At 49.7% G+C, this 25,104-nt stretch overlaps 2 protein-coding genes and 1 long non-coding RNA gene across 8 annotated transcripts in view; 2 read left to right on the top strand and 1 right to left on the bottom strand.

Annotated features, from left to right (window-relative positions):
* Window positions 1-1,840, top strand: part of LYAR (Ly1 antibody reactive) — a 21,483-nt gene extending 19,643 nt beyond the window's left edge. For all 5 annotated transcript variants that reach the window (XM_045474559.1, XM_045474560.1, XM_045474562.1 and 2 more), the window contains exons 8-9: window positions 687-772; window positions 1,518-1,840. In XM_045474559.1, coding sequence (XP_045330515.1) covers window positions 687-772; window positions 1,518-1,652 — 221 coding nt within the window. In that variant the 3' untranslated portion in view covers window positions 1,653-1,840. The remainder of the gene's footprint in view (window positions 1-686; window positions 773-1,517) is intronic.
* Window positions 1-14,521, bottom strand: part of LOC123596185 — a 15,483-nt gene extending 962 nt beyond the window's left edge. Inside the window, exons 1-3 of one of the 2 annotated variants that reach the window (XR_006711585.1) lie at window positions 13,437-14,521; window positions 12,847-13,003; window positions 11,103-11,151 (exon numbers count right to left, since the gene is read on the bottom strand). This is a non-coding gene — a long non-coding RNA (uncharacterized LOC123596185). Of the gene's footprint in view, window positions 1-11,102; window positions 11,152-12,846; window positions 13,004-13,436 lie in introns of those variants that run through there. The other variant, XR_006711586.1, reaches the window with a different exon arrangement.
* On the top strand, window positions 14,478-25,104 carry TMEM128 (transmembrane protein 128). Its single transcript, XM_045474565.1, has 5 exons — window positions 14,478-14,611; window positions 16,130-16,271; window positions 19,961-20,119; window positions 22,950-23,058; window positions 24,474-25,104. The coding sequence occupies exons 1-4, from the start codon at window positions 14,515-14,517 to the stop codon at window positions 23,047-23,049; spliced, it is 498 nt and encodes a 165-aa protein (XP_045330521.1). The 5' UTR covers window positions 14,478-14,514; the 3' UTR covers window positions 23,050-23,058; window positions 24,474-25,104.

Here is a 25,104-nt window from a genome sequence, read left to right as displayed (position 1 = left end):
GGTAGGTACATTGACGTCTGTATGCATGAGGGATACTGGTCTGTAGTTTTCTTAATGCTCTTTTTTTTTTTCTTTTGGTTTTCTCTTGCTCAGACTGTGTAATTTCTATTGTTTTATCTTCCAGTTGACTGATTCTTTCCTCTCCCCTCTCCGTTCTGTCTGTCCACTGAGCTTTTCATTTTCAGTTCAGCTACCATATTTTTCAGTGCTAAAATTTGCTTTTGGTTCTTTGTCTTTTTTTTTTTTTTTTTTTTTTTTTGGCTGAGTGTTTCTACTCTTGTTCCGAGTGTACACATAATTGCTTACTGAAGTACTTTTATTTTGGAATGATGAATGGTTTTCAGTTGGCACCTGGACATTTTCACGGGTTAGAAGATTCTGGGTCTTATTTCAACTTCTTTTAACTGGCTTTTCCTCACGGATACAGCCGTGCCTTTTTACAGGCACCTGTAAAGTTGATGGTACTTGGGATGCCTACTTGACCCGCTCGCTCTGAGAGCGAGTCCTAAAGGGGAGTCATGTTTGTAGGCCACTGCGAGTGGACAGGTCCAGCATCTGCTACGCGGTACGGTCAGGGTCATTCGTTCATTTCCCGGATAGCAAATAGATGTCGCCCACATGGTTGCTTTATCCCTCTGGCAGTACACCGAAACAAAATGTTTTACATATTACTCTTCATATTGTAGGTAAATTCAACTGGAAGGGAACTATTAAAGCACTTCTGAAACAGGCCCCGGACAACGAAGTAGCAATCAAAAAGCTAAGGAAAAAGGTATGGCGCACAGACGCAGGTGCAGAAGCTGGGGACAGCCACTTCTTTATTTCAGGATGTACAGTTCTTGGTTTTCCTAATCTAAAACACTACAGATGTGGATCTCAGTGATTTTCCAGCGGCTCAGTGGCCCCTCGGGACTGGCGGGGGGCGGGAATTGGACCCCATCCCATCGCACTTCCTTAGCCTGAACGGTGCCTGTGTTAAATTTGGGAATTACTATTCTTTTATTTATTTATTTATTTATTTATTTATTTATTTATTTATTAACGCTTATTTTTATTTTTGAGACAGAGAGAGACAGAGCATGAACAGGGGAGGGTCAGAGAGAGGGAGACACAGAATCCAAAACAGGCTCCGGGCTCTGAGCTGTCAGCACAGAGCCTGACGCGGGACTCGAACTCACGGACCGCGAGATCATGAGCTGAGCCGAAGTCGGCCGCTCAACCGACGGCCACCCAGGCGCCCCTGGGGATTACTGTTCTTGATGTCTTGCCGTTGTTTGCTTATTCCAGAGCGGTGGTTCCTCTGTGTTTGCTTTTAACTTTGTGTCGACGTGTGACAGGCTGCACGTGCGGGTGCTGCGCGAACAGCTGCGCAAACCCACGAGCAGGACACACCCGTGTCACCGGCATCTGCGTTTCTTTTCTGTTTTACTGTTGGCCTCGTTCTGGGTTAAAGGAAGAACCTTGAGGTACATTTTCAGGACACATCACCCACTTGATGATTGTTTCTCCCCGTGAAGGTTTTAGCTCAGTATTACGCGGTGACAGAGGAACACCACCGATCGGAAGAGGAGCTCCTGACCATCTTTAACAAGAAGATCAGCAAGAACCCCACCTTCAAGTTAGTAAAGGACAAAGTCAAGCTTTTGAAATGAACATTTTTCTACTTAAAAATTGAATCCATTCTGTTGATTTTTTTTCACTGCTGTTTCTAAAACATGTAATGAGTTACAACAACTCCAATGTTGCTTTTTCAAAGCTGTATTTTTAAGTTACAGAAAAAGTCTATTTTTGGTAGAACTTTTATGAGAAAATAAAATATATTCTTATCCAAAATTCAAAATCTGTGGTGGTGAAAATTATTGTACTTTAAAAAATACTCTTGGGGCGCCTGGGTGGCTCAGTTGGTTGAGCGCCCAACTCTTGACTTGGGCGCAGGTCACAATCCCAGGGTTGTGGGTTCGAGCCCCGCTTTGAGCTCTGTGCCAACAGCAGGGAGCCTACTTGGGATTCTCTCTCTGCCCCTCCTGCACTTTCTTTCTCGCAAAGCAAAGAAACGTTAAAAAAAAAAAAAGCAGAAGCAGCAGAGCAGAAATTAACCTCCTTGTCTGGTTCTATCCAGTTACACATGCTTAAAAAAACAAATGCTTTTATGTGGAAATCTTTTAAAAATGTGACAAGCCAAAAATAATTACTACTAAACTAAAAAGTATTTAATTGCAGCGCTTCTCTACATTTTTAATTAGAGGTTTTTGTGTGTTTATTGTGTTGTTAAAACATGTAAGTTAACAGTATCTCGTCCAGAAATGATCACAACGACAGTCTTCAGTATTTGGCCTGTCCGCACCGTGGCCCTGTCCCTCTTCAGCCCGAGACAGACTGGGAGCATGGCCTGTGACCACATGCAGGGAAATCACTCACTTGACCTGGAACCCATCACTTAGCTGTGTCGCTGTCCCGGGGCTCCGAGTGGATCGCGATGCTTTCAGAGATGGTATTCTGAGGCCCAGTGTGCTGTGCTGGAGGAGAGCTGTGTTGTGCCTCTTGCTGATATTCGAGTAGGCTTTGCCCACAAGTCCCTTAAAAGCTGGCGAGCGTGGTACCTTTGGCCAGGGTTACATTTGTCGTTAATCCCTCCTACTGCAGGAGAGAGCAAGGATGGAACGTGGAACAGTCTCACAAGGCTTAGGAGGGGAGGATAAACAGGAAGAGGGGCCAAAAAGGCAGACAGATGCTGTCTGAGCCTCTGAGTCCCCGGATGAGCAAGAGGAGTCTGCTTGTCTCCTGGACTCGCTTGGTCCTTTGATAGTTAACCTCTCTGGACTTCACTTTCTCCATCTAGACAGTGAGGATGCTGAAGGTTCCTCTTGGGCTGTGAATGAATGAACTCATTTATGTAAAGTACACAGCACCTTGCCTGAAGCCAGCAGATACATTCCTGTTGGGGTTATTGGTAACAATTTTTGAGCCATGAGAAGCTTTAGATGTTCCGGAGAGCATAGGGGAAAGTGGGAAAGTGAGGCATGACCTAGGCCACATTCTCAAGGACAGAGCAGAGTCCAGCCTTGACTCCTGAGTGCAGTCCAGGACACTTCCTGCTCCTGTCCTCCCCGTGCGCAGTGGGGGGCACAGCGCGAACCTACTCCCCAGAGTCCCACGTTGAAGTGCAAACTCCACAGTATTTCAAGGTCTGTGCTGATGTTTATTTTCCGTCAGTTTTACCAGGATGCATTTAAGGCAAACTTGGACAAACATGACAAAATGAACTAAAACCCATGCCATGGGAGGGTCCTCATTTCTGTTACCTTTGTCAGCTGTTACCCAAGGTTCTCCGGTTAGAACTGGCTGGCAGCACAGGGCAGTGATGGGGCTGGCTGCTGTTCCGGAAGGCTAGCACGGTGCCCGTGCACCAGGGCCGGAGGAGGTGACCTCAGTTCCCTCGAGCTCCACGAGGATGAAGCCAGCCGTTCCGATTCTGATGGTCCGTGTCATGGAGAGAGGTCTTTATTGCAGACCATGCAGCTGGAGGTGGGAAGGGCTCCCCAAATGTGCAGCAGTTGTGCCCATGGGTCTGGCTACAGACACAGTCTGCAGACCATTCCTGAGGTCCCTGCGCAGGGACCACCCTTTGGTTTGGGCAGCTGCCTGCCTGACCTGGGCTCACACAATATTGGAGCCCCAGGGACTTTAGAAACGGATCTAAGGATATTTGTGTCTGGCTCTCCCCCTTCACTGTGTCCAAGTCGAGCGTTACGTTTGCATTCTACCAGATTCTTGCCTGTGTCCACACGGGTCTGCCGGGTCTGGCCCTCAGGTATCCCCAAACCTGCCAGGGATGCATTTTGGCACACTGTGGTTTTCGAATCTGATGCCTGCCTTCCTGGCCTGCCTGGCGTTGGTCAGCTGTGTGCACAGCCGTTTCCCATGATGCTGCTTACCAGCAGGATTTGGGAGAAGATGGGCTGTATCTTCTAAGGTGCGTGGCTGTCCCGGGCTGGGCCCTCCTTAACGTCAGGCACTCTAGGCATCTTGCGGTCAGGCGAGGAACGTGGGCTGACGCAGCAGCCAGAGAATAAAGAAAGCAGCCGCTGAGGGCAGAGGGGCATTTATGTGGAGAACGTTTAAAAACAGCCAAATCACTCCGGTTTCTCCGCACTGGCTTTGCTTCAGGCGAGCACGGGTGGCTTGCTGTCGTGGTGCAGGAAGGTGACCCCTCTGAGGAAAGGGGCTTCCAGGGACCCCATTCCTAGTTCTCTGTTTAGACCCGCTTCACAGGGTGCTTCTGAGAATACGCTGCTAAAAGTCAAGGTTAATAGCCTTTTTACGGGCCCGCAGACTTTCACGGATATCTTTGAGAAGCTCTCATCTTTCTAAACATATCGTTTCTCTTTCAAAGTTAAAATTTGAGCTGCCCAGGTCCCACTGAAACAATTTTCTTGGAGAATCTCACTAGCCTGTAATTACCTGTCTTGCTCCAAAACAGATCTCTAGGAATTGGCGGGGGTGGTGGGGGGAGGAAGCAGTCTTGGATACAGATTGTTGGTTTTTGGATAGCACTTTTGCAGCTGAATGAGGGAGGTGTTCAGAGATCAGAGGTTTTATCCAATTCCTTTCCATCAGGGAAAGCTATGGAGAGTGCATCTCCCTTCTTTACTCCACCGCTGAAAACTGATCCCCCTGGCTGGTGGTATTCTTTTTTGTCCAGACCAAGCTGGACTCCAGCACTAAGTAGGCAACTGTACGTTGTTGACTTGTGCCTGGATACAGAACCGTGACACCACAACGCTCTTCAGATTGTAACGTCCTCCCTTGTGGAAGGAAACGAGGTCAATTACTAGACGCGTCCAAGGTAAGAGAAAAGGCATAGTCTATACATTTACCTGTCCTTTGTGGTTACTGGAGCTCAGCACGGACTCAGCCTTTACCCCTTCTTCCAACCGAGCCTTCAAGAGATGGCTAAAAGAGGCCTTCTACGTTTCTTTTCTAGGCAGTGAGCCCAAGAGGGCACGTTCCATTTCGCGTTTGATAGGTAACAGAGAGCGTGCCTCTGTGCCGCTCTCGATGTCAGAAGAGGAAATCTGACAAGCCCGTGGCGGGATTTCACATTTAAAGGGATTCCGTTGGGGGACGTTGTCTTGCGTGCACTGATGCTTGCTTTTCCTCACAAATGCGTTTGGACCTGAATCCTCCCGTTGGCCCCGGTGCCTACAGTTCTGCACCTCTTGTCACTGAAACCGTGATAAGTCACAGGGACTAAGGGGGTCATTCCAGAGGGCCCACCCTGGGCCAGCCTCTACGCTGTCTCTAGGGACAGGGAGACGAACAGCCTCGAGGCAAGCCCGGTAAAATGTCCCGAGGGTGTACTGGTATACTGGATGTGGGCCTGGGGTGGGGAGCCCGCTGGAGTGGTTCTGGAACTTGCTGTATTAGGTGGTCTTTCTCCTCCTGCCACTGCCCCTGCTGTCACCTGCAGGCTCCCACCCCCACCCGTGGGGGAGGCAGCATGAGGTGACAGCTGTCAGCGGGGCTCCCTGTGTCGGAGTCCGACCTGCGCTGAATGCAACTTTGTGTCTTACTAGCCAAGGGCCCCTCTTGGGCGGGTTATTTGGCCTCTGAATCTCGGGGGTTTCACCTGCTGTACTGACCTCCCCGGGTAGACAGAGTGGAGTTAAAATACCGCACACAGGTGTCTGGCACATAGTAGGTGTCCGCAAATACTTCCTCTCTGAGTACCCGAAGGTTCGCCAAGGCTGGTCCGACGCTCTGGCTCCGGGGGACGGGCCCCATCCTCCAGGCGCCTGGCCTTTTGCTGCACGAAGTGACTGGGCCCAGCAGGAAGAGCCACAGCGGCCAAACCAGGCAGCACGGCCGCGTGAGACGAGCGAATCTGCTTCAGTTCTAAAGTGACACTCTGGTTTATGATGCACGTGTCAACATTTTCCAGGACACAGATGCAATCATAAAACTGCCCAGCAAACCTAGATGAGTGAATGATTTTAATGTAAGCTTTCCACTGAAGTGTATATATATGGAAAGTATAAAAATCTAAATCCCGATCAATTTCACAAAGTGCAGGCACCCGAGCCGTGACTGCCCAACTCAAAGAGACAGACTATATAGCCCGAGGGCAGCCACATCCTTACTTCTGGCTGCGTGGATCGGCCAGGCCTGGTTTTGAACTTTGTGTAAAAGGAATCACGCGGCGGCACGTGGCCTCTTGTGTCTGGCTTCCTTCGTCCAACGTTCCGTGAGATTCGCCACATTGCCTCGTAGTAGGAGTTTGCGCCGGCTTTGTGATGCACAGCATCGATCCATTCTTCTGCTGATGCCACACTCTGCTGTCCCCCGACGAAATCGGCATCCTCTCTAAGTCTCCGGGCACAGACACAGTACTTCCTCCTTTCTGCTGGGATCACGGACTCGGGTGCGTGTCACCCTGACGACGCGCAGCCCGGCGCTTTTCCAGAATGCTTTCACCGGTTTCCACGGCCTCCCTCAGTGGATGAGGGTACGTGAGTTTGCTTTGCCCGAAAGCGCACCGAGGTCTGGCACCTTGCAAACTTCCATCTCTGTGTCTCTCTTCTCCAAATGGCTCTGTTATCCCGTGCTGTTAAGTAAAGCCCCTGGGGGTCACTGCTAGATTATCACGCTGTAGAGAACGACATCTCCAAGTTCTCACAGCAGACTGGTCTTGAGTGAGGTCACGGCAGCACAGCAGTTTCTGCTTCTTACAGAATCTTCTGCTGCCCTCTTAGCATTTACAGAAACTCAAGATCTTGCTCAGCCTACTTATTAGGTTTTCCAACTTCTGCAATTTGGGTTCAGACCTGCCTTCTAACTCTCTGTCTTGGGTACAGAGCAGTCACATCCACTGGTGGCAAGAGAAGTTTCTTTGTTTTGAGTGCAAAGCTCGGCCCAGCTGTTTTGTTACGGGATCCAGGAAAGCTTTATTTAATTCCTTCCCTTTGATATAAATGACTGAACTGCCCTTCTGGTAGTTTAAGTTGTAATTGCTGAGTAAATACATGTGTCAGAGTTGAAAGGTCAGACGTGGCTCGGAAGGTCAGGCCTTTGTTTTGGCCACAGAGCGGGTATTGTGAGCTCCTGAAACATTACCTTTGCTGCTCTGCCTTCCCGGTGACCTCAGGCCGAATTGGGCTGCAGGCTCGCGGTGGTCCATATATTAGATTTCCCCACCGTAGATCAAAGGTAGGTAAAGCCTCAGCTCCCCTGGGTAGTTTCCAACAGCACTGCTCTGGGGACCCGGCATTGAGTTTGCGTCGGGATGTTAATGGTAACGTTATAGGGTAGCCCTGCTCTGACCAATTTCATCCTGAACAGAGAGCTATTTTATAGCTAAAATGGAAATGGCGATCCCTCTTCCAGGTGTCAGAAGAAAAAAAAAAAAAAAAAAGGCAACAAAACGTTTTCAATTTTAAGATGTCTCTGCCTAAAAAATCTTAAGCCTCTTGGCTTTTGTCACCATGCACGCGATTCTAGCTCAGATGCTAGGAGAGCGGGTGGAAACTTTTACAGCGCTCGGCTATTTTTCACCTAATTTGTCCACATGTCATGATATTCCATGAAAGCACCTGGCATCCCACGATCTGAGAGAAGTCTCTGGGACTGTTCAATGGTTGAACAGTTGAAAGTCTGAGAATCGTGGGTTAAGGAGACCGGGGGTTCCAAACCACTGTCACGACCGCAGGCACCGATCTCGAGGGCCCCCGGTGCCTGGCTGTGTCCGCACCTGGTACCAGGTCTCCTTCCAGCCTCGTCAGAACCCCGGGGGCTGTGATTCATGATGTGGCCTCGCAAACGGTGCTCCCCACCCGCTCTCCACCGCCAATCTCGGAAGGCTGGAGTTTCCTCCCTCTTGTTTTGTCTAACGCGAGGATTCCTCAGGGGCCGTGGCCGTGGTGTTGGGGGTGATGCCCAAGGAGGGATACGGAGTCCAATGACCCCCTGCGAGTGAGGAGTCACCCTCCAGCACCACCCTGTAACACCCCCACTTTCCTGAGGTTGGTGGGGGGCGGGGGTGGGGGGGAGGTGGGAGCTCCCTCTGGGCTCTGTGCAAAATGTGCTTTTGGGACTTTCAGAACATCAGGACTCATGTGTCGAGTCTCTTAAGGAATGACAGGCAGATTCTTACCAGCACACAAGCAACCCCCAGCCCGCATTTCTGCACTACCGTCTGGCAGGCCCGGAGACTCCATGCCAGGAACCGCAACTAGATGTGATCTGACCCGCTCACACGAGTCAATCGGGGGTAATGTTCTGGGTTCTTCAGGATTTGGAGGCCCTCCCCTGGCGCTCAGGGAGGGTAAGAAACGCTGCCGTTGATTAGCAGTGTCTGCCGTGCGTGTGGGTGGGAGAGGGGCAGGTGGGTCACCACACTCTCCCCTCCTGGAGCCAGCATCTGGCAAGAATGAGCCCGGGCACTCTGACTTCCCTCTAGCTTATGTCCTGAGACACTGAGTCATCAGAATCCGTTCAGCATGGGAGCTCAGGCTCTGAGGCCAAACCTGCCTGGGTTCAAATCCACGCTCCATCACATAAGCTGCGAGGCTACCCGCAGAGACCCGAGCTCAGCTGAGGGGCCTTTCAACTCTGACAAATTAGGGATTTGCAATCAGCAATTCCAATGAAACTACCAAACGGATAGTTTAATCCTTGTATCAAGGGAATGTAAGGTGCTGGTCACGGTCGGCCATCCACGGTCTGTGCCGCTCCACAGTCTGACCTCTTCCTACGGGAAGGCCACCAGGCTCACCCCTTCAAGGCTGCCCAGCTACCAGCTGCTGCTGCCCCACTGGTATTGACCACTCCCAGGCTGCCTTTCCCGGCTGCCGAGATTGTCCTTCCCCGATAACAGGGGTTCCCTTTTACGGAGTCTTCATCCTCTATATCGGGCACGGCGCTAAGCCTTTTATATCTGCCGCTGTATCCGTATCTATCCACCTCACAGATCTTTCAACAAACCTAGGAGGGGGGTGTTATTGTACCCATTTCATGGATGAGGAGATGCAGAGAGCTTAAGTGACTTGCCCCAGGTCACATAGCAAATAGCAGAATCAGGATCTGAACTCTGGTGTCGCCTTGAGAACTTAGTTTTTCTCTCCTGGTCAAATTTTTCCTTTGGTCAGGACCCCTCCCCCGCCTCATTTCCACCTGCCTTTTCTTAGCACTAATGATTTAGCTCATCATTATAAATATATTCCATGTAAAGCTTTTTAAAAAACTGTCCCGGCCAGGGATTTCCAAGTGGTTTCCACAATGGATCATGTGACCAGAAAGGCTTTTTCATGGTTTTATGCAATTTATGTACTTTGTGGTTACTGGATTTCTGAGTATATTTATCCTGTATCCCTTCTTCTAACTAAGCTTTCAAGAAATGGCTTCTTGGGGCGCCTGGGTGGCGCAGTCGGTTAAGCGTCCGACTTCAGCCAGGTCACGATCTCGCGGTCCGTGAGTTCGAGCCCCGCGTCGGGCTCTGGGCTGATGGCTCAGAGCCTGGAGCCTGTTTCCGATTCTGTGTCTCCCTCTCTCTCTGACCCTCCCCCGTTCATGCTCTGTCTCTTTCTGTCCCCAAAAAAATAAATAAAATAAAAAAAAAAAAAAAAAGAAATGGCTTCTTGATAAATAAATTAGGGCATCTAAGTTTCTTTACTTACTGGAAATGCATGATAATATGAGACAAAATATTGTATTAAAAATATGGGGGGGGGGGGACGCCTGGGTGGCTTAGTCAGTTGGGCACGTGGCTTCAGCTCAGGTCATGATCTCACGGTTCGTGAGTTCAAGCCCCACATCAGGTTCACTGCTGTCAGCGTGGATCCCACTTCAGATCCTCTGTCCCCCTCCTTCTCTGCCCCTGCCCCACTTGCATGCTCTCTCTCTCTCTCTCAAAAATAAATAAAACATTTAAAAAAATACATGGGGCTTCCTTAAAAGGAAAAAAAAATGAGTTTGTTTTATTAGATCACATGCACACCATTAACAGGCCAATTCTAGGCACTGCATGATTCAGATCATGTCAATAACGAGACTGGCGTTAACAGCCTAGAGGACTCTGGGCATCTGGGAGGTAGTCGGTCAGGATGCACCTCAGCTCTCTAGGTGAGCAAGCCTGATAGTGGGTCTCAATTTAAAAAAAAATTTTTTTTTCTATTTATTTACTGTTGAGAAAGAGCGAGCGAGTGAGAGACAGAGAGAGAATGAGTGGGGAGGGGCAGAGAGAGAAGGAGACACAGAATCTGAAACAGGCTCCAGGCTCTGAGCTGTCAGCGGTGAGCCCGACACGGGGCTCAAACCCACGAACCACAAGATCACGACCTGAGCCAAAGTTGGACACCTAACCGACTGAGCCCCCCAGGTGCCCCCCCACCAATGAGTCTCAATTTAAATGTGAGCAATTAATACAAGAGATTTTTCTTGCACAGAACAATGGATCCAAACATTCCTCCCAAACTGCCACACATCAGGAAATGTCAGGAGTGGTTGGGGACGCTTTCATAGGATTCCAACCTCCCAGGTTTCCCAATCTAGGCCAGTACCGGCCCCCGCCCCCCGCCACCCCCTCCTTTTCTTTCTAGCTTGAGGAACAGTCCTTTTCCCTGTCCTGATCTTTAGTTCAAGACGAACACCTCCCTGCTGCCTGACACACTGGCAGCCTGAGGAGGCTTCTGCGCTGTTCTCCCCAACGCCCTATCCCACAACACAGCACACTGCCTGCGTCCTTAGAGGTTCTCCGGGGGCTTCCCTTCTGCTGGGGCGGCACAGCGCTGTCAGACTCACACTGACTTCCCTTCTGCATGAGCTGATTCCTGGACGTTCTCACCATCACTGGGCCAGTCGGGCAGCACATGGCCTGATGGGAGAACACAGCTGTTCCAGTCTGCTGTCAGGGCTGCAGGTAACACAAAACCACCTAAACGGCATTTGTTTTTCTAAAAATGAGATTTGGGGGCACCTGGATGGCTCAGTCCGTTGAGTGTCCGACTTCAGCCCATGTCATGATCTCACGGTTTGTGGGTTCGGGCCCCGCATCAGGCTCTGTGCTGACAGCTCAGAGCCTGGAGCCTGGTTCGGATTCCATGTCTCCCTCTCTGCCCCTCTGACCCTCGCACTCTCTCTCTCTCAAAAATAAATAAACTGCAAAAAATAATAAAAATGAGTTTTGGTTTTCTTGGCTCAGAAATCTGTGATGCCTCAGCAATGGATTCATAACAACAGGTAGGACTTATCGAGAGCTCTCTCTGGGTCAGACACTGTTCTAAGCACTTTGTGCACGTTATCAAGACTTTGATCTTTACCCAATCCTATGAAGTAGATACTATCCCTAACCCATTCTTAACTCACTTTTCCAAGCGAGGAAACTAAGGCAGAAGAGAAGTGGCTTGCCCAAGGTTGAAGCAGCCAGTAATGGCAGAGTCAGTAACGCCAGGGCTAGGTGGCTGGCTCCAGGGCTCATGTTCTTTCTTTCTCTCTCTTTTTTATTTTATATTTATTTTGAGAGAGAGGGGGGGGGGAAGAGAGAGAGAGACACTCCCAAGCAGGCTGCATGCTGTCAGTGCAGAGTCCAACACGGGCTGAACCGTGAGATCATGACCTGAGCCAAAATCAAGAGTAGGATGCTCAATCGACTGATCCACCCAGACACCCCCAGAGCTCGTGTTCTTAACTAGGTTAACCAGGCCTTGGCTGGAGTCAGGAGTTGGAACAGTGCTATCAAAAATGCTACCTCTTGGCTTGGCGTACATCTCACAGCTTCCTCCCTAGGTGGACTTCCTCCATGGGTCTCTATGGTGCCAGCCCCAAAGGCCACACTGACCTCACAGCTTACCATCCCAGCAGCCCCAGCCTAAGTCCCAGGGGCTGACGGGTCTGGTTTGGACCCTGTGTCCTCCGCTAGGACAGGGTCGGCCTCGTGAGAACTCTGCAGAACTACTACAGAAAGGAGGGAGAGGGGCTTCTCAGAGGAAGGGATGTGTGTCTGCAGTGAAGACCAGTTAGCTGTGATCAAGGGTCAAGTTGAAAACTGGGTAATGGGATTTCTGCTACCTGCCAGGCTCTGGGGAGCTGCTAAGGCATGGTTGTTGCCCACGCTCAGGTGGGAGAGCGCAGGCAAAAGGAAAATGGCAACAAGAATCCTATCTGGGGCCCAAGGAGAAGGGAATAACGAATGGACCAGGAGGTGAGCAGGATCCGGAAGGCCTGGGAAGCACCCATTAGCAGTAGTGTATATTAACTACCTGCTTGAACGCACACTCCGTGCCAGGCACCAGGCTAAGCAATCAGTACACACGTATCTTCGTTCTGGTACCTACTGTGTCACAGATGAGGAAACTGATCCTTAGAACAATCAAATAACTTGCTGAAGGACCCGTCACGATGGAGCCGGGATTCAACGGGCTATAAACACCCTGGACTCAACCATGTTACTAAGGAGAGCTGGGAAGGGTCACAGTCAATTTCATTTCTCCCCATAAGTAACTGACATTGAAAATGAGATCCCTCGGTTGGTAGCACTCTGTCATCAGTTATCTGTTATTAGGGTACACAGAACACACATTGAGGAACTTATTTAAATGGCCCCAGCAATGAAGATGTGGTCATTAAACACTGGACCTTTTCCAACCTGCTTTTGAGTATCATCAACACGGTAAGCAGTAGTGCCATTAATAATACCCGAGAAAGAAGGCTAAAAGGATTTCGGATCCAAATACAAAGGCCCTGAAACCATCAAAGGGGAAACCGGATCTGACCTGAACGTACTACATATGGAAACTCGGGCATAGCTGTGATGCTCCGGGGAATATTCAGTTACAAGGGAGACCCAGCACTGACCTTTTTGCAAGGAGACAATCAACAGAAGACTGTATGTGATACGGAGGAATTCACTTCCTGTTGACAAGGCTTCAAACCCCCTGTTTGAAGAGAGAGAAGAGGGGAGGGCAAAGACCCCAGGTGGCTTTGAGCTGATGAACCCTGGTTCTTGAGGAGTCTGAAAAGAAAAGGCAACACAAAACCAAACAAAAAGGAGGTATTGTGTCGACAGGCCATATGATCTGCCCAGCTGTTACATCCCTTGCTCCTATGAGTTTGCTAGAAAGGCTGAAGAAATGAACCAGCAGAAACTTGCCATTCTTTTCTTGAATATTTATTACATTTCTTCTGTACTCATACATACTCATAACACATAACACATAGAAGATACCAGAGTGCCTACCAAACAAACTGACTTTCATGGCTTACTGGGCTATCCACTCCTGTATTCAACTCACCTCAAGCCACTCTCCCTGCTCCCCACACACCCCAGCAGAGGACACCGCCCTTTATTTGGTGCTCCCATAACCCTCCCCCCTCCCCCCCCCCCCCACAGTATTTCTATTATGGCCTCGTATTGAAATCGTCTCCTCCCCGAGTTTCTAACTCACCTCTGTCCTCGGCACTTTAGCAGGTACAGCGGCTCGGAAAATGTTGACTGAATTAACAAAACTCTTCTCTACATTTATAAGCCCTAAACTAGGCGGTGGTAGGTCTCTGGGGTCATCTTTGGTCCAGGGGCTCCTCCAGTGCAACGTCATGTCTTACTCATGTTTATCTCCAGTGTGGAGCGTGGTGTCTTAACAGTTTGCTGCGAACAGTAGGTGCTCAGTAAACGTTTCAGTGATTGAGCCCCAAACTTCTCAACACGTGACACGTAGGGCAGGGGAAGGACCGTAATTCACGGGACTACTGACGGAGAAAAATCGTGAGTTAGGGACACAGTCTTTTTCGGTCGGTGAGCAAGAGTGAGGGGAAAACGCAGTTTTCTGGGCCAGAACAAACTTGTCTCCCATGTTCCTGGCGGGGTTATAGCTCTCCAGACTCAGAAGACGGGGGTTAACATGCACCACATACGGGTGCTTCCCACTTAAACCTCACTACAGATCCAGGGATGGGCAGGTGTAACCCCCGCGGTGCCAAAGAGGAGACAGGCGCGGAGAGGTTTATCTCCCGCACAAGCCCATCCATCCCAGAGGAAGGGGCCAGGCCCGAGGCTCGGCAGCAGGTACAGGGTCCTCCTGCGGCTGCCTTGGACCCTTTCAAGTCTAGCTGGGCGATTCCTGGAGCAGGGAAGAAGCCGGAGACTACGAAGTTTGGACACAGGGAAGCCAGGGGAGGCTCCGTCCGCCGAGATCAAAGGGAACCAGGAGGCACCGCACAGCCTCGCACCCCGGCCCGGCACACATTCGGCGGCCTCTGGAAGCTTGGTCCTCCCGGCCTTCCGTAGGTCGGAATCCGCTGGGGGTACCTTCCGCCGGGCCCAGGCTCAGTGTTTTCAAATTCAAATCCTGTTTGCGTACTTGAGCACTGAGGCGGAGAAGCCAAGCCCACCCTAGAGTCTCACCAACTAAAACCTCGGACTGCATAGGCTCCACCCCTCACAGCAGCGAGCACCTCTGCCGGGGAGCCGATGGCGGAAGTTCCGGTCGTTACGTCACTTCCGTCGCGCTTCTGGGCGTTGCCAAGATGGACGCTTCGCGGGCCCGGGAGCAGCTCCGGCGGCGGTACCTGTTCCCGCGGGACACCGAGGCCCCGCTGGACAGCGAGGGCTACGCCGGGCCGGGTGAGGCGCTCCCCCCCGGGCGCGCCCCGACTGCGCTGAGGTGTCCGGAGTCGAGGCGCCCGGAAACGGCCGGCCCCGCGGACCTCCCGCAGCCCTGTCCTGGCAGGAGGGACCAGGTTTCGTTTATTCAAGGCTTGCCAAGCCGTTTTGCAAGTCGGGTATTTAGCGTCCCTGAGAGATTCCTAGTGGTCGCGTAGCCCCGCGCATCTTCATCCCAGCTGCGCTTCAGGATTCCCAGGAGAGCTGGTTTGACACCTGTTTGGCATTCTCCATTTAAATAAAAAATACCATCCGGTTGTATTTCTAAGAATCTACCAAAGCATCATACTCGTACCAGTACACGAGGACGTATGTGCACAGTGTTTAACCTCAGCATTCCTCGTAGTGGCGAGCGACTGAAAATGTCTAATTGCCCATCAGCAGAGAGCTGCTTAAATACATTTGGATGTACTCCTACATGACACGGCAGGCAGACTTTTTTCGCCCTATGGGGATGATTTTCACAGGGAGGCGCAGGACAAAGTCCGCTGTACCACCGTTTGGGTACAGACCTGGTAACGTGTGATGTGTGTTCACCTGTAAATGCATAGAATATGAAAGAATTCATAGAAGTTGGTGTTGGTAGTTGCTTTGGGGTTGAGAAACTAGGGTTAAGGATAGGGGAAAGAGGGTTCATTTTAGATTTTTCTGCCCTGTATGTTGCAAATCGTGTACTTACTACCCTTTGAAAAATAAACGCAGAAAACATCATGCCCAGGCATTCTTATTTACAAATTCTGAGGCTGTCTCCCAGAATTTGTATTATGAACAAGCCTCCTGGGGATTCAGATGGTTTGTTCAAGGTCGGGGGTCTCAGATGTATACCAAAGGTTCTCACGAGAATTGGGGGGAGGGGGGCATGTCACTCCTCTGGGGAATTTGTTAGAAATAACTCATCACACCCAACCCCAGCCACCTAATCTTTCAGATTGGGTCTTAACTGGAAGAAATTTGATTTGTCCATCACCTGTCTAGACACTGCTGTATCAGGACTAGACCTCCGCTGTGCCCTGCTGTTGCCTCAGAAGGTTGTGTTTGTTTGAAATAAAATATGTAGTTAAAAGTATTTGGGGGAAATTACAAGTCCATTTTGTGCTCTAATGTCTGCTGTCTCCATTTTTCTTAGTTAACATGACTAATTGCTTTCCTAGGCACTATTTGAAACATGATACTAAAATTCCTATACTACCAGATGGTGTCATTCTTTCCAAAAGACGGTAATATTGTAAATTTGATTTTAAATTCGTTTAGGGGGAACAAGTTGACTATACTGAATATGTTTTATAGCAGGTTCCTATTAATTATTTCTGCAAATATCAACGTGTTTTGGTGGCTGTACAGAAGAAATTGGTTCTCTAATTGGAGAGAATCTGGTTTTGGGAAAGCTCTAGGAAATTATTTTATCCAGCTTAAAATAGGTGTTCTTTTTCCTCATAAATTTATGGTAATTTGATAAGTTGAAATCTCCTTTATTTGCAGAAGTCTCTACTGCTGTTGAGAGAAAGGAGAAACCTCTTCCAAGACTTAACATCCATTCTGGATTCTGGATTCTGGCATCCATTGTTGTGACCTACTATGTTGATTTCTTTAAAACCGTTAAAGAAAACTTCCACACCAATAGGTGAGAAAACTTCATTACTTCGTAATTACACGCCCTCGTCTCATTGCTCATAGTGTCTTGTGAGTTGCATTCTTCAAATGCTTAGAAATCTCTTACTTCCTGCCAGGCACGGTGTTGGAGGTACTGGTGACACAAAGCGACACAAAGGTCACTAGTGACCAAGAGAGTGTGTGCTTGGGACACATACAGCAGAACGGATGAAACTGGAAAGTACTTCAGTATGCCTTTCAGCACAAGTGTGTTGGAGGATGGGGAAGGTAGTGAATTTAAGAAGAACCTAATCCATGTGTAAAAAATGGAAGAAGAAAGATTCTGACAGTCTGTCTGAAGACAGTGCAGGAGCACCGGGAGGAGGGAGCGAGGACCCTGGCGGGGGAGAACCGGGCCTCAGAGTTTGTTTGCAGAGCATAGTTACAGCTAACAAAGTAACTACGGGGAGTGATTGAATTAGGGTTGACGTCACTCGAAGGAGGAGTCGGGAGCTTTGAGGCCTGATGTCCAATCGTCAGTCATTCATGAGGATTAAGATCTCTTCGGTATGATCTCAGGAATTGATGGGGGGGACAAGGTTGTGAATCGTACCTGAGTCCTCACTGAATGTTGAAGAGTGTTCTAGAGGCCCCCACACAGCAGAGCCAAGAGGGAGAGACGTTGGTGAGCTTTGAGCTGGCGCTGGGAGCGGTGGTTTGCACAGGATGCGAGCACGGGGACCAGCAGGGCTAGAAAGGTGCGGATGGGACCATTTGATCCCGTGTCATCATGGGGGTGACGCAGTTTCTCCTCAGAGGCCTTCGGACGCTGACTGCGGGAGGGAGAGCCGGGGGTGCACAGAGCGTGCATTCAGGAGCAAGGAGGCACATGGGACTTGTTTCAGTTGTTCCATAAAAGCCTATTCGTCTCTCGCCTTAATGCCAGGAGCTAGAACTTTCCTTAAACACTCCTGTCTTCCTGCCCTTTACCCTGCGTGCCCCTTCCCTGCCCGAGTTTGGGATGAAGAACCAGCCACGTGTCGAAGGCACCTTCTTTCTCTTGGGAGCCAGCTGTCTGTGGGAAGCCCAGATTCTGGTCTGGCTTTCTGTGCCGTCATTTCTGGGGGCAGCCCCAACCCGAGAGGGTCTCTAGGTTTTCATGTCAACTTGGAACCTGGTGGCACGTTTGGTCACCAAAGCCATCTTCCTGCAGCTCCGTCAGTAAAAGAGCTGACAGTTGACGTCATCAGCCTAACTCCTATGTGTCTCTCAGTCGGTGTAGAGCCTGGGCTGGGAAAAGAGGATGAGTAGTTGTTTTGCACACTGCCGGGAGCAGCGGCCTCTTCGTTATTCAGATACGACACGAGAGCCTGAGACGTTTTGGCTGTGGTGACAGTGATGAAGGAAGCACACTTCCAGCCCCCCAGTAGCCCCTTTCAGGCCAAGACGGGTGAATGGGTCATGTGCGCGCCGTAAGCATATGCCCAGGATGCCGTGGGACACCTAGAAGGGGCACCTAGTCAGCCCAGCCTCGGGAGGCAGGCCTTTTGGAGGTTTTAGGAGAGAGAGGAGGGTTTCCCTCTTTGTCTCCTTATTTTAAATATTCTCGCTAGTTGAAGGAAATGCTGAGCTAAGGGACAGTTGGTTACACCTCTGAGGTGTTGGGGGCACCTGCCGTAGTCACTGGGCCGCCCAGGAGCCTGCGCTGTCCCGTAGCAGAGCCGGGGCTGTGGGGCAGGAGAAGGACACAGAAGTCACTGGCCTGGCCTCAGAAAAGTATCACCTTAGAGACAAAAGACCTGAGCGGATACTCAAAGGCTGAGGATTTTGAGTGGCACTATATTCTTGCCAAGGGCCTCGGTAAGCAGTGGGGAGTCTGAGCGGCCGTCGGACGAGGGCCGTACCCAAGAGAGGTTGCGGGCCGCCTTCTGCCGCCGTACAAATCTGCCTGAAGTGATTCCTCATCTCTTGCCCTGCCGTTAGCCCCCAAGTTTGGAAGCTCGAGGCATTAGGGTTCTTCCAATCTACGCAAGGCTGCAAGACGGTGTTCAGAGATCGGAGACACAGGTCTATGTTAACAAACAAAGCGAAGCGTCACGATGGGTTGGAAATCATAGTTTTTAAGAAAATCCTGTTCGTGTCTGTGAGCCGAGTTGCTGGTTAAAACTACATCGGAAATCACAAGCCCGGATACCAGGCCCTTCCTCGTTACCCACCGAGTCAGAATTTGGGAAACCAGGGGCAAGATGGCTTCCCTTGGCAACCTTGCCGAGGGACTCCGATGCCAGGGTGGAGGGCCTCTGACTTGCAGTCGTGTTTTGGTTCGGGCGGGTTTTCCAGCCGCTTCTGTCCTCTGCCATATCTGGACGCAGTAGCCGCACCAGGGTTCCAGGTGGAGTTAAAACCTGGAACACACGGAAGGATCCTGACCGAGCAAGGAGGTCACCGTGACTCTGGCACAGTGTTCCTCAACCTTTGTTGCCACCTCCCGAGGAGCCTCCGTGAGACGTTTCATTCCTACCCACCCTGTAACGTCCTGCAGGAGTTTCTCTGTGCATACAGAAAGAGGAGGAGGATTTCTTCCCTTTGGGGGCAGTATCGCCCTTGTTGAGAATGACACTGTAGCGGAAGAGAGGCCTCTGAAGACCCCGAAGGAGGAACGTGGGGGTATTTTTTCCATCGATCACAACAGCGGAATAATGCTGCTCGCTATGGGGCAGCACTTTTCAGAGTGCTATGTGATTTTCGCAGCTGTTCTGTGAGGTCCTAGTAACATTTCCAGAACACCCTGAGGTTAAGTAACTTGCTCAGAGCCACAAAGCTAGTCGCGCTGGGGCTGAGCTTCAAACCCAGACAGGCAGATTTGGAAGGCCACGCTCCATCCACTGAGCTATCCCACCTCTCATAACTGATCCCAGCACTGCAGTGTCATTCGGTGCCTTAAAGGAACCTGGAAGCTTGCCATGGCTGGAAGTGTACTCAGTGCCTGTGTGACTGACTGTTCCAGACCCCCGTGACCCCTCTCTCGTCTGCAAGGAACTCCCGTCTTCTCCCCATGAAGAAGCGAAAGAGAATGGAGACGTTGGGAGACAGGAAGAGGGCTTCGTTCCCCAAACCTGGCCTCCTCCCACAACCAGCAGGGGCCAAGGAGGCCGCCTCACCCACACTGAGTCAGCACTGGGGTAGAATTCCAAGTGAGGAAAGAGACACTGCCCCTTGGAGGGAGATTGGGAATATTCTAGAAATGGGTGTCTCGCTCAGAAATCTGTTCCGAGAGGCAGTTTGAGGTAACCACCTTCCAATCTGATTTTCAGTCCTCCCAGAAAGCCTGCTTCCCTTAGAGGAGTTCACGGCACCCGTTTCTTACTCCCACTCAAAACTTCAGAAAGAGACAGAAAGCTGCCGTGTCGTGAAAGGAGACGCGGCGCCACGAGCAGACTTGTGCTTCGGGTGGTGGTTTGTGGAGCGTGGGGAGTGCACGGCTGTTCGAGCCTCACTTTCTTCCTGCTGCACCTGCCAGCCCCTTCCTGTGTCACCCCATCTCCCGCCCGACAGAGGCCATCTGAAAGCGGGGGTTGGGGAGCTGTGGGCCCCTCTGGGCCCCTCGCCCAGTTGATCTGCGTAGCAATCGATTTTTAGGCTGTCGGTGAAAACCTTTTTTCAGACGCGTGGTGAGGCGCTAAGTCTGCTGGCAACCCTTGTGTCGTTTGGTCTCTGCAGCTGGTTCGTGGCTGGCGGCACCCTCCTGCTGATCAGCCTGTCGCTTGCGTGTTACTGCATCCTCTATCTGGAGTGGTGCCGCGGGATTGAAGATTACGACGTCAAGTATCCAGCCTTGATACCCGTGACAACCGCCGCTTTTATTGCGGCCGGCGTCTGGTGAGTTAACTGTGCAACAACCGGGGGAATAAAGCGTGTTGTGATCAGGCGCCGATGTACGGGGCACGAAGCTTACAGAAAAGGAGAAACGGGAAAATGGCCTCCTGTCATTGCTAGTCTCAGAGGCCCTTTCTAGTAGGATCGTTCTTTACGTATTTAGCTATGGTTTTTTAATTTTTTTTAAGGTTTATTCATTTTTCAGAGACAGAATGTGAGTGGGGGAGGGGAAGCGGGAGAGGGAGACACAGAACCCTAAGCAGGCTCCAGGCTCCGGGCTGTCAGCACAGAGCCCGACGCGGGGCTCAAACCCACGAACCGTGAGCTCATGACCTGAGCCGAAGTCAGACGCTTAACCGACGGAGCCGCCCAGGTGTCCCGCGTATTTAGCTGTTTAAAACACAAATGTTGACGTGCTATATGTATATATTCTGCGTTTTGTTTTTGAAATCATTTGCATTGTGAAACGAGGGGGACAAGTACAAGAGACTCTTAAATACAGAGAATAAACTGAGGGTTGCTGGAGGGGTTGTGGGTGGGGGGATGGGCTAAATGGATAAGTAAGGAGCATTAGGGAGGACACTGGTTGGGGTGAGCACTGGGTGTGACACGTAGGGGATGAAGCACTGGAATCTACTCCTGAAATCATTGTAGCGCTATATGCTAACTTGGATGTAAATTTAAAAATTAATTAATTAATTGCATCGTGCTGATTGGGAAATGTAATACGGAAAGTGGGAACAACTGAAGTTGTCCAGCTGAATGAGTTAACCACTGCACTGGCGAACCCTCACCCAGGTCAAGAAAGAGAACCGTACCAGCCCCGTAATCCCTTTCTGCCCGCCCCCCGCCCCAGCCAGGCGCTTTCCTTCCTGCCCATGGACAGACACTGTCCCGACCCATGTGGGACTTGCTTTCTTTGGCATCTCTTAAATATTCTGTTTTTGTTTTGTCTATTTTTTTAACTTCATAGCAGTGGATTCAGGTACTCCGTATTCTTTTACATTTGGCTGTTTACATGCAGTGTTGTGTCTGCTACCTGTTTATCATTCTCAGACTCGAAACTTCAGAACAAACAGAAAGCTGCTGTCTTTACTGTGAAAGGAAACGTGTCCCCCGAGCGGGGTTGTAGTCTAGACGGTGCTGTACGGAGTGTGTGCCAAGCCTCGCTTTTCTTCCTGCCGAGTGTGTCGGTCTCATCCTGCCTCACCCCATCTCCCGTTAGACCCGAGCCGTGTATCACAGCCGCTCGTTGCTGGTTAGCATTTCGTCCCGTCACTGAATGCGTTTATCGCTTCTACTGTTGATCGCATTTGGATCGTTTCCAGTTTGGTGCTGTTGTTAATGATGCTGTTAACATTCTTGTGTGTGAGTCTCATGCGCATGTGCACGCGTGTCTGGTGGAGGTATGTGTGCACACACGTGTGTATACATGTCTCTAGAGGTGAAACTGCTGGCTTATAGGTTATACGTATCTCCAATTGCAGTAAACAGCTGAAATTTTTTTTTCCCCAAAGTGATGTCCATTTTTTTTTTAAAGGAGCCATATCGTTGGTAATTTGTCCATATTGGTACGAAAAAATGTCCTCTTTATTTTTATTTTATTTTATTTTTAAGTAGGTTCCATGCCCAATATGGGGCTTGAACCTAGGACCCTGAGATTAAGAGTCACATGCTCTACCGACTGAGCCAGCCGGGCGCCCCTGGATGTGCCTCATTATTTTTAATTGTCACATTATCATCACACGGACATAACCTGGGTTTATTGAACCTGCCCTCCTTTGGTGGCTAGACTTACAGTTGTTCTTACTGCTTTGCTACCAGGAAAATGCCACAACCCATATCCTTCTTAATAGGTAGTCGATGAAAAAACAGATTTTTTTTTTTTAATGTGTGTGAAAGCATTGCTCACTGAAGAATAATCTGTTAATTACAGAAAAACACAAAGGAAATAAATCCCCAAGATCCTGCAGCCAGAGAGAACAACTGTTCTTTCTATGTTGTATATATTCCTCTAGCTTTTTTCCTTTCTCTATGTCAATTGCATTGGGATTTTGGAAAAACCATATATTTTGTGCCTATTCCGTTTAATTGAATGTTTTTTATGATTCATTTTCTGTCATTGAAATTGGAGGGCATTGACATGTATCACCTTGTGTTGTGTTATTACTGACCCTTCAGTGATGTGGGTACGCGGGTGTGCTGTTTTACATCCTAAGAGTGAGATCACCCCGGAAAGGTTATTTTTTTAGAACGGTAGGATTTAAAAAGTTCCGTTGTTTAAAGTTCCATTTAAAAAACTATTACACAGTGAAACCAGTAACTATTTAATTAACTTCTGCTCTTACAAATTCAGTCCATAAAGATCATTTGCACTGGGAAGCTGTCTTATTCTTACCTTGGTGACAGGAATAGTGTTTTTCTCAAAGGGAGATTTAATAGCAACTTATACGTCATTACGTTTTTCATCCTGTTTCTAACAAAAAGTTATTTGAAACTGTGTCTTTACTCTGATGGTTTGACAGTGTGCGGGTCGTGGAAGCAGGCTGTAGCCATTGTCGTCGATGTGCCGCCACAGACAGTGACTTTGAGAGACTTGGGTTCCTGTTGGGCCAGCTCTCGGGGGAGGACCTTCAGTGGTTCTGTCCCAAGTGCTCTCTGAAGAGTTTGTGATATTTCCAGTGCTGGCCAAACCACATCTCTGGGAAACATGACATACACACACGGTTGCTGGCTAAGAGAACTTTCCCAAACGGAGTTCAAAGTGGGATCTCGGGGTACGTGCGTAGATTACAGCTGGAGTGGCCAACCGCGTGTGTTTTATCCTTTTCAGCTTCAACGTTGCCCTGTGGCACGTGTGGTCCTTCCTCACCCCGCTGGTGTTGTTCACTCAGTTCATGGGCGTTGTGATGCTGATCTCACTCCTTGGGTGATGTCCAGAGGTAAGAGTTCTGGAACGGCCTTTCTAACACTGAACTCACTGGACCAGTGTCTTTGGTGACTGTTTCCAGGTGGCACAGCAGTGACGGACTACTCACCAACTGTGCCTTCCTTCGACTCTGAGATGAAAGGGACCGAGACCCCTTCCCTTCTGCATAATTTAGTTCTCCGTGACTATTTCCTGGGTAAGGCACCCCGCCCTTCAGAGATGTCGTATTTACACCTTACAGTGTAGATAAGCTCCCACAGTAGGTCACTTTCTACCCAGGTCAGCTTCCATCACCTGATACACACCAGACGACTGTCTAGGTTGCTGTTAGGGAGCAGGAACATAGGAAGAACGGGCACTTTTACCCACTCGAGCTGTTCTGGCTGCCTCCTAAAAATCTGACGGACGACGCATCAGCCTTTTCCTTCCGTGTTACTTACAGAATCTCTTCCTCCCCACGGACGACTGCCTCCCTGGGCCTGCTGCCTTACACGGCGGGGTCTGTCTGTCGAGTACCAGACGACTCCTTTATCAAATAAATATGCATGAGAGCACTCCCTCTGTGTGCTTAGGGACACGGTGAAAAAGCCAAGATAGGCCCTCTCTTTACGCAACTGACTTCAGAGCTGGGAGGAAAACTTCTTCATGTGTCAGTTTACAGGCATAAAAACAGGCCCAGAGAAGTGGATGTTAACATACTAAGTAAAGGATTGGGGTGCATTTCAGCTAACAGCCTGTGCTCCCTTTGGAGTTCTAACGGGAGTCACTGTACCCAAATAAGGGAGACACGGACAGAATCCCGTCGCTGCCAGGCTGCAGGTGGTCACTAGCAGGTGTGTGGCCCCACAGAGGTGGAGAGTCCCCTCTGCACACTGTGCTGTCCGGGGCCATCTGGCGTCTCTCCCTTTGTCCGGGTCAGCATGTGTCGCCGCAGGACGGAGCCTCATCTGACCCCGTGTCCTGCTTTTCCCCTCCGCCCTGATACTGTTACGTTTTCCGCCGTTCAGTTTTCAGTTTTGACGCACGTTCAGGAGCTTTCGACCCTTGACGTGAGTTTGTTTTTGGTAATGGAGGGCCAGAGAGCGTTACAGGCATGTGGACTGAACTGTGCTTTTTTTTTTTTTAATTTTTTTTTTTAACATTTATTTTTGAGACAGAGAGGGAGAGAGAGAGAGAACATGAACGGGGAGGGTCAGAGACAGAGGGAGACACAGAATCCGAAACAGGCTCCAGGCCCTGAGCTGTCAGCACAGAGCCCCGACACGGGGCTCGAACTCACAGACCGCGAGATCACGACCTGAGCCGAAGTCGGACGCTTAACCGACTGAGCCACCCAGGTGCCCCTGAACTGTGCTTTTTAAACAGGAAATCCAGCTGCTTAAAAGACAGACTGTCTCACTCCGAATATAAATGCTGGCTTTCTTTCAGGTGTAAGAGCGTGTCACTTCAACGCGAACGATTCAACACCCAGCCAGCTGGCAGCATCGCAGGTGTAACAGAAGTGCTACAACGTGTCCTCGTATCTAGGAAGTGAGTGGTTTCCTCGGAAAAACTATAACGTTGCAGTCTGGTTGAAATCAGAATAAATTCGATTTCGTTCGTCTGTCCTCACACTCAAGTGATTAGTGAGTTTTTCACACTCAGAATAGAAATGTTCTGTTCAAAATAGAAATAATTAGTTTGTGGCGTCAATCTGATGAATCGTCGGAGAAAGTATTGGTGTAAACATTTAAGCAGAGTTTCGTTATAGGTACGTGGTGTCCTCCCCAAATTGCAGAGTTGTTCGCCTTTTGATCGTATGCGATCACTGGGTGTGCGTATGTAGGAATGATCATGCCATGTGCCTTTGACCCAGCTTCTGCAATTGCGATCTCATTTTTATAATAGTTTTGTTAGGTGACCGGACCACTTGAAAGCATTTTATGTGTTCCTGCCACTTTAGATTTTATCATGTGTAACTTACTGGGTTTCTAGCATTTGTTCAACATGGGCACTTTTACTCATTTTTAAGTACACGTACTTTTTCCTTAACATTTAAATAAAATATTTTTATAACTTT

This window comes from Leopardus geoffroyi, chromosome B1 (genome assembly GCF_018350155.1).
Source record: "Leopardus geoffroyi isolate Oge1 chromosome B1, O.geoffroyi_Oge1_pat1.0, whole genome shotgun sequence".
Classification (NCBI taxonomy): Eukaryota; Metazoa; Chordata; class Mammalia; order Carnivora; family Felidae; genus Leopardus; species Leopardus geoffroyi.
Note: the sequence above shows the minus strand (reverse complement) of the source record. Positions and strands in the feature narration are given on the sequence as shown.